Source organism: Mycteria americana, chromosome 2 (genome assembly GCF_035582795.1).
Source record: "Mycteria americana isolate JAX WOST 10 ecotype Jacksonville Zoo and Gardens chromosome 2, USCA_MyAme_1.0, whole genome shotgun sequence".
NCBI lineage: Eukaryota > Metazoa > Chordata > Aves > Ciconiiformes > Ciconiidae > Mycteria > Mycteria americana.
The window spans coordinates 1,440,939-1,446,449 of record NC_134366.1 but is presented as its reverse complement, the minus strand read 5'-3'; the positions used below and the strand labels follow the sequence as shown (position 1 = coordinate 1,446,449).

Genomic DNA, 5,511 nt, shown 5'->3' with positions numbered 1-5,511 from the left:
CTTCGCTGCCGCAGGAGCGGCCGGCGGGCAGGCAGGGACAGGCAGGGACGGGCAGGGACGAGGCTGCTGCCACCCCTGCCTGCTCGGGCGGGAGGAACGCGACACTAAGCCACCGGCAGCAGCGAAGGGAAGGGGATCTCGCCCCTTGTCCTGCCCCATCCCTGGGTTTCGGGGGGCTCCGAGCCTGGCCCCCCCTGCTCCCCGCCTGGCACCGAGCCGGGGGGAGCTGGACGTTCACCCCAGCCCCCCCCCCTTGTTCATACCTGACTCCCAGCATCGCTCGGGATTTTAACTTTGGGTGTATATGTGGATGTCTATATATTCAGGTACTATGTATATTTTAGGTATATATAATGAGCATATCTGGCTATAAATGTGATTTGTCAGTATATATCTATTTCCTCCGTGTATATCGACTGCTGGGTTCACTGGAGGGACGATTCACTTGGGGTTTCCATGCTGCTCAGACTCTTTAAAAAGGAAAAAAAAAAAAAAAACCAACCAAAATTCCAACATGGGAATCGAAATGGAGTTGCTTTGTGGGCCGTGACTTGCAGAAATAACTGAGCGGGAGCCGCAGCGGGGTCTTTGCAGAAGGAGGGAAGGAGCGCAGGGCCTTCTTCTGTCTCTGCCCGAGTTCCCCCGGCTCGAGTGCTGCTGGGGGGAGTCTGTAGCTCCTGCTCCCACCGCCTCATCTCCCACCCCCTAGCATCTTCTCTTCTCCCGGACGCGTCCTGCTGACGGTCGCCCTGCGCAGAGGAGGCTTTGACGAGAGCGGGGCCGCTCTCCCGCTCTGCTGTTGTCCCGTCCTGCGTCCCTTCTCCCTCCCAGCCGGGGTTTCGTGTCCGTAAGAACGTGAACGTTGGATCGAATACGCTCGCGAGAGCGGCGGCTCCGAGACCTGCCAAAGCCGGGGCTGCTGGTGCCCCGCAGGCTCCCAGGCGGGGACTGGGCCGTCCCCCAGCCACGCTGCTCGAGCTCCCCGGCTTTCGTTCCCCGGGGGTTTCTTTGCTTTTCCTTTGTGGATGAGCCAAAGAGAAAGGGGAGCTCCTGGCCCTTCGGCAAGGCCGCGGCACCTCCCTCCTTGGCCCCGCGCCGCTGCTGTCTGTCCGGGGACGGAAAAATACTGAATTTTGGGGAAACGAGCCCCGGTCACCCAGGGACTGTAAATTCCTGGGAGAGCGTGATCCGCTCGGTGCAATCCTCCCTAAATCCCCCGTCCTCGAATGCAAGGAAAACCCAAAAATGTTGCAAAACGCGTTCAAGAGCCTCGTGATAGCGGCACGTTTCTGTGTCCACAAACCACGCTGCCGCACCACCCACCACCCTCGCACCGGGGCTTTGGCCAGCCCTCGTCCCCGCCTCAGAAGGGCACTTTTACTGTCGCTTCACCCTTTTTATATTAAAACCAAGAGAAATTCGTCCCCTGGCCAGCCGGTGTGGCATCTCTGGGTGAGGCGGGGAGGGTTTGGGGCGTGATGGTGCGGGGACGGGGAGTTTAGCTGAGTCTGAGCTCTGAGCGGAGCGGGAGGGATTTAAGGAAAACCCAAAAACTGGAAAGAAAGAGGGAGAGGGGAGGGGGCTCCCGGTTTTTCTCTCCGTAGGAGCCGGGAGGATGCTCCGGCTCCCGGCTCGGGAGGAGCGGGATGTCGAGCGTGGCCGGATGGATCCCAGCGACATCGGCTGTACCGTCCTGCCGCGAAACTGGGAGCGGACGAAGGGAAGGGGCCGCGGAGGGGGATCGGCCCTGCCGAGCCTCCGGCATCGCCGCATCCCAGCCAGACGCAGGCAAGCGCCCGCCACGGCACCGTGCCAAGGAAAACACCGGCAACCCGATCCCTTCCCCGCGGCAGCGGGGGCCCGGTGTTTATCCTGGAGGCGAAGCCGGCCGAGCCGGGGGCCCCCAGCCTAGCCGACAGCCCGTTCCCTCGTCCTCCCGCTTCTCCCTCGGCCGCATGGCGCTGGTGCTGGGAGCCGTGCTGCTGGCGGCGGGTGCCGCGGTCCCGCCGGGGCTGCCGGCTCCCCGCGACCTGGCTCGTTCGGTGCTGGAGACCCACGGGCAGGAGCTGAGGCTGCTCAAGCTGCTGGGAGTCGCCAGGACGGTAGGAGCAGGGTGGGCGATGCGGCGGGCGCGGCCGGGTGCCCCCGGCTCGGGCGCCCGTCCCGGTGGGGACCCCTTTCCCCTCCGGCGTCGGGAAGCCGCTGACGGCTCCGTCCTTCCCGCCCCGGCAGACGTTTGACTGGGGCACCCATTTCAGCATCAACTTCACTGCCCGCCAGCCCGCCTGCCCCAAAAACCTCCCCGACCGCCGCGGCGCCGGGTGCCAAGCCCGGCCGGGCAGGGTAAGCGTGGGACCGACCGCCCCCCCCGAAACACGGAAGGGGACAGAGAGGCGTCCCCGGGGTCCTCAGGGTCACTACGTCCCCCAGGTGCAGCGGTGCACGGCCCAGGTCTCCGTCTTCGCCTTCCTGCCCGACGTGCCGCTGTCGATGGTGGAGTGCGGCCGGGAGCCGGTGAGGGCTCCAGGCGCCCCCGTCCTCTGGGCGGGGGGCCCAGCGGCGGGGATGTCCCCCCCCCCGCCCCACACGCACGCTCTGGGGACATTTTTTGGCTGCGGGGTGAAGCCCACCCTTATTTCTCCCCCCAGCAGCCCGGCGGCAGCACCCAGCCCCGCTCCCCCGGCACCCCACGAGCCTTCGGCGCCAGCCCGGGTCACCCGTCGTCGTCATCATCATCCTCGCAGCCGCCCCCGCGGCCTCGGCCCCCCGCCGGCGCGTCCCTCCCGGGGACAGCCCGCGGACCCCCGTCCCCCGTGGGGCTGGAATAAAGATATTTCGGGGTCGTACGTGTGCGTGTGTGGGGGTGACACAGGTTGGGGGGCGGGGGGGGGGGGCACCCCCCGCGTTGGGCAACAGGGATGGGGCAAGCCCGGGGTTGCGCAAAGCCGGGGGGCACCACCCCATTACGGGCAACGCCTGGTGTCACCCCGGTCCCTGCGGGTCCCTGCACCCCCCCAGGAAGCGGGGACGGTGCCCGAGGGCTCGCGGTCCCACACCCCCCCCAGCCCCCCCCCACACCCAGCCGAGGGGCTCGGAGGGTTGGGGACACCGCGGGGAGTGGGCGTCCCCGAGGGGGACCGGGCCTGCCACCGCCCGCGCTCGGGACACGCTCAGGACCCCCCCACCCTGCGTGTGTCGTGTCCCCCCCCCAAAAAAAAACTGCCGCTCTGTGGGCCGGGGCCAGGCGTTTCCGGAGCGGGGGAGCCGAGCCCCGGGGTGGGTTCCCGGGGGGGATAAAAGGGGACACGGGGGTGGCCGTGGGGACAAGGATGCCGAGCTCCTGGGCGCTGGTGCTGGTGGTGCTGGGGGGGGCCTGCGCCCTCCCCGCCCCCGTCCCCCTCGCCTACACCCAGGCGCTGGCCCAGGCCGTCGACTCCTACAACCAGCGCTCGGAGGTGCAGAACGTCTTCAGGCTGCTCAGCGCCGACCCCGAGCCCACCTCGGTGAGTGCCACCCCGCTCGTGACCCCCCCCACACCCACCGGTGACCCCCCCCCCACCCACCGGTGACCACCCGCTCCGCGTCCCCGCAGGGCCTCGATGTGAGCACCCTGCGGCAACTCAACTTCACCATGATGGAGACGGAGTGCACCCACGGCACCCAGGTGAACCCCGACGACTGCGACTTCAAGGAGAACGGGGTGAGGATGAGGATGGGTGGGGGGCGGCGGGGGGGGGGGTCCTGGGCGTCCTCACGCGGGGTCCCCGGGGTGACGCTGGCTGTCGCGTGTGTGCGTCCCCAGGTCATCAAGGAGTGCTCGGGGCCGGTGCAGTTCCAGCAGGCGTCCCCCGAGATCGACCTGCGCTGCGCCGACGCCTCGTCCAACGTGAGTGGGGGGGACGGCGCCCACCCCCGGCACCCGCTGACCGTGGATGGGGGCACCCGCGGGTGGGGTGTGGGGCGTTGGTGCCCCTGCCCTCAAAAGGGACACCCCGATGGCTCAGTCCTGCCACGATGTCTCCAGCCCGCAGGCGGCGGAGGGTGGGATGGGGGGGTCCTGGGGCACCCGCGGGGACCTGGGTGGGGGGTCCTGGGTGCAGGGTCCTGCAAGGGTCCCACGTGTGGGGTCCCAGGTGTGGGTCCTGGGTGCAGGGTGCTGGGTGTGCGGTCCTGGGTGCAGGGTCCCGGGTGCGGGGTCCTGCAGGGGTCCCGGGTGTGGGGCCCCAGGTATGGGGTCCCCAGTGTGGTTCTTGGGTGCAGGGTCCCGGGTGCGGGGTCCTGCAGGGGTCCTGGGTGTGGGGTCCCCGGTGTGGTTCCTGGGTGCTGGGTGCAGGGTGCTGGGGGTGGGGGTCCTGGGTGCAGGTGCCAGGTTTGGGGTCCTGGCTGGGGTCCTGGGTGTTGGGTCCCTGGTGCAGGCTCCTGAGTGAGGGCTCCTGGGTGTGGGGTGCTGGGTGTGGGGTCCTGGGTGGGGTCCCAGGTGTGGGGTGCTGGTGCGGGGTCCTGGGTGGGGTCCCAGGTGTGGGGTGCTGGTGCGGGGTCCTGGGTGGGGTCCCAGCTGCGGGGTGCTGGGTGGGGGCTCCTGAGTGGGGGTCCCAGCTGCGGGGTGCTGGGTGCGGGGTCCTGGGTGGGGTCCCAGCTGCGGGGTGCTGGTGCGGGGTCCCGGGTGGCGTTCAAGGTGCGCAGGATCCTGGGTGCGGGGCGCTCGGTCCCACCCGCGTGATGCTGGGTGTGGGGTGCGGGGTCCCGAGCGGCCCCCCCCGACACAGCCCCGTGACCCCGTCGTCCCTCCGGCAGCCGGTTCTCATCCAGCGGGGTCGGTTCGGGCGTTTCCTGAGCAGGATCCGGCGCTTTCGGCCCAGGATCAGCTTCAGGGTCTACGCCGGGGGCTCCGTCCGCCTGGGCTGAAGGAATAAAGGGGCCGGTGACGGCCGGTGTGCGTGAGCCGGGCTCCTGGCTGCCTCCTGGGGTGCAGGGGAGGGGGAAACTGAGGCACGCGGGGAGGGGGCGCAGGCAGGAGCCGGGTGGGCTCCTCTCCCCGCATCATTCGCCGCCGGCCCCCCCCGCAATGTCCCGGCTTTGGGGATCCCCAAGGGCTCGGCCCCCGAGGGGACGGGGGGTCGGCACTGGGGCAGGGCCCAGCTTTGCTCCGGGGAGCCCCCAGGACACCCCCCCCCCCCCCCCCCAAAAAAAAAAAAAGCAGCCCTTCACATCCCACCTCCCATCGTCCCCACGGCGTCATCGTCCCCACGGTGTTTTGTCCCCAAAACCGGTGGCGTTGGCAGAGGGGTGGCACCGGGGCTGTGTGCCCCAAGAGAAGGGACGGGGGGGGGGTTCGGCTCCTGAGGGACCCCACGGCGCACCCCTGCCCGGGGGCGTCCGGGCATCGGCCTCAGCCACGCCACCGGGGCCGTCACCCGCGGTTTGGGATGGGGACACTGGGACGTGGGGACGGGGTGCACGGGGACCCCCGCGACCCGAGAGCGGCCACCCCGGGGTCGTGGCTGCAGCCCC

General features: G+C 69.4%; 2 protein-coding genes across 2 annotated transcripts; both read left to right on the top strand.

The window, feature by feature from the left end:
* Positions 1 to 1,646: 1,646 nt before the first annotated feature.
* LOC142405135 (uncharacterized) lies at positions 1,647 to 2,833 on the top strand. Its single transcript, XM_075492066.1, has 4 exons — positions 1,647 to 2,102; positions 2,233 to 2,343; positions 2,431 to 2,514; positions 2,649 to 2,833. Exons 1-4 carry the CDS (start codon positions 1,647 to 1,649, stop codon positions 2,826 to 2,828), a joined length of 831 nt encoding a protein of 276 aa, XP_075348181.1. The 3' UTR covers positions 2,829 to 2,833.
* A 317-nt stretch (positions 2,834 to 3,150) lies between these two features.
* On the top strand, positions 3,151 to 4,905 carry CAMP (cathelicidin antimicrobial peptide). The gene is made up of 4 exons (XM_075495488.1): positions 3,151 to 3,503; positions 3,593 to 3,700; positions 3,803 to 3,886; positions 4,795 to 4,905. Exons 1-4 carry the CDS (start codon positions 3,330 to 3,332, stop codon positions 4,903 to 4,905), a joined length of 477 nt encoding a protein of 158 aa, XP_075351603.1. The 5' UTR covers positions 3,151 to 3,329.
* The last annotated feature ends 606 nt before the right edge of the window (positions 4,906 to 5,511 follow it).

What these genes read in the sequence shown, in the direction of transcription:
- LOC142405135 (XM_075492066.1), top strand. Translation starts at nt 1,647, where the DNA reads ATGTCGAGCGTGGCCGGATGGATCCCAGCGACATCGGCTGTACCGTCC. An exon ending in GCCAAGCCCGGCCGGGCAGG is followed by an intron (nt 2,344 to 2,430) that starts GTAAGCGTGGGA and finishes TACGTCCCCCAG; the next exon opens with GTGCAGCGGTGCACGGCCCA. An exon ending in TGGAGTGCGGCCGGGAGCCG is followed by an intron (nt 2,515 to 2,648) that starts GTGAGGGCTCCA and finishes TTCTCCCCCCAG; the next exon opens with CAGCCCGGCGGCAGCACCCA.
- CAMP (XM_075495488.1), top strand. Translation starts at nt 3,330, where the DNA reads ATGCCGAGCTCCTGGGCGCTGGTGCTGGTGGTGCTGGGGGGGGCCTGC. An exon ending in GCGACTTCAAGGAGAACGGG is followed by an intron (nt 3,701 to 3,802) that starts GTGAGGATGAGG and finishes GTGCGTCCCCAG; the next exon opens with GTCATCAAGGAGTGCTCGGG. An exon ending in GCGCCGACGCCTCGTCCAAC is followed by an intron (nt 3,887 to 4,794) that starts GTGAGTGGGGGG and finishes TCCCTCCGGCAG; the next exon opens with CCGGTTCTCATCCAGCGGGG.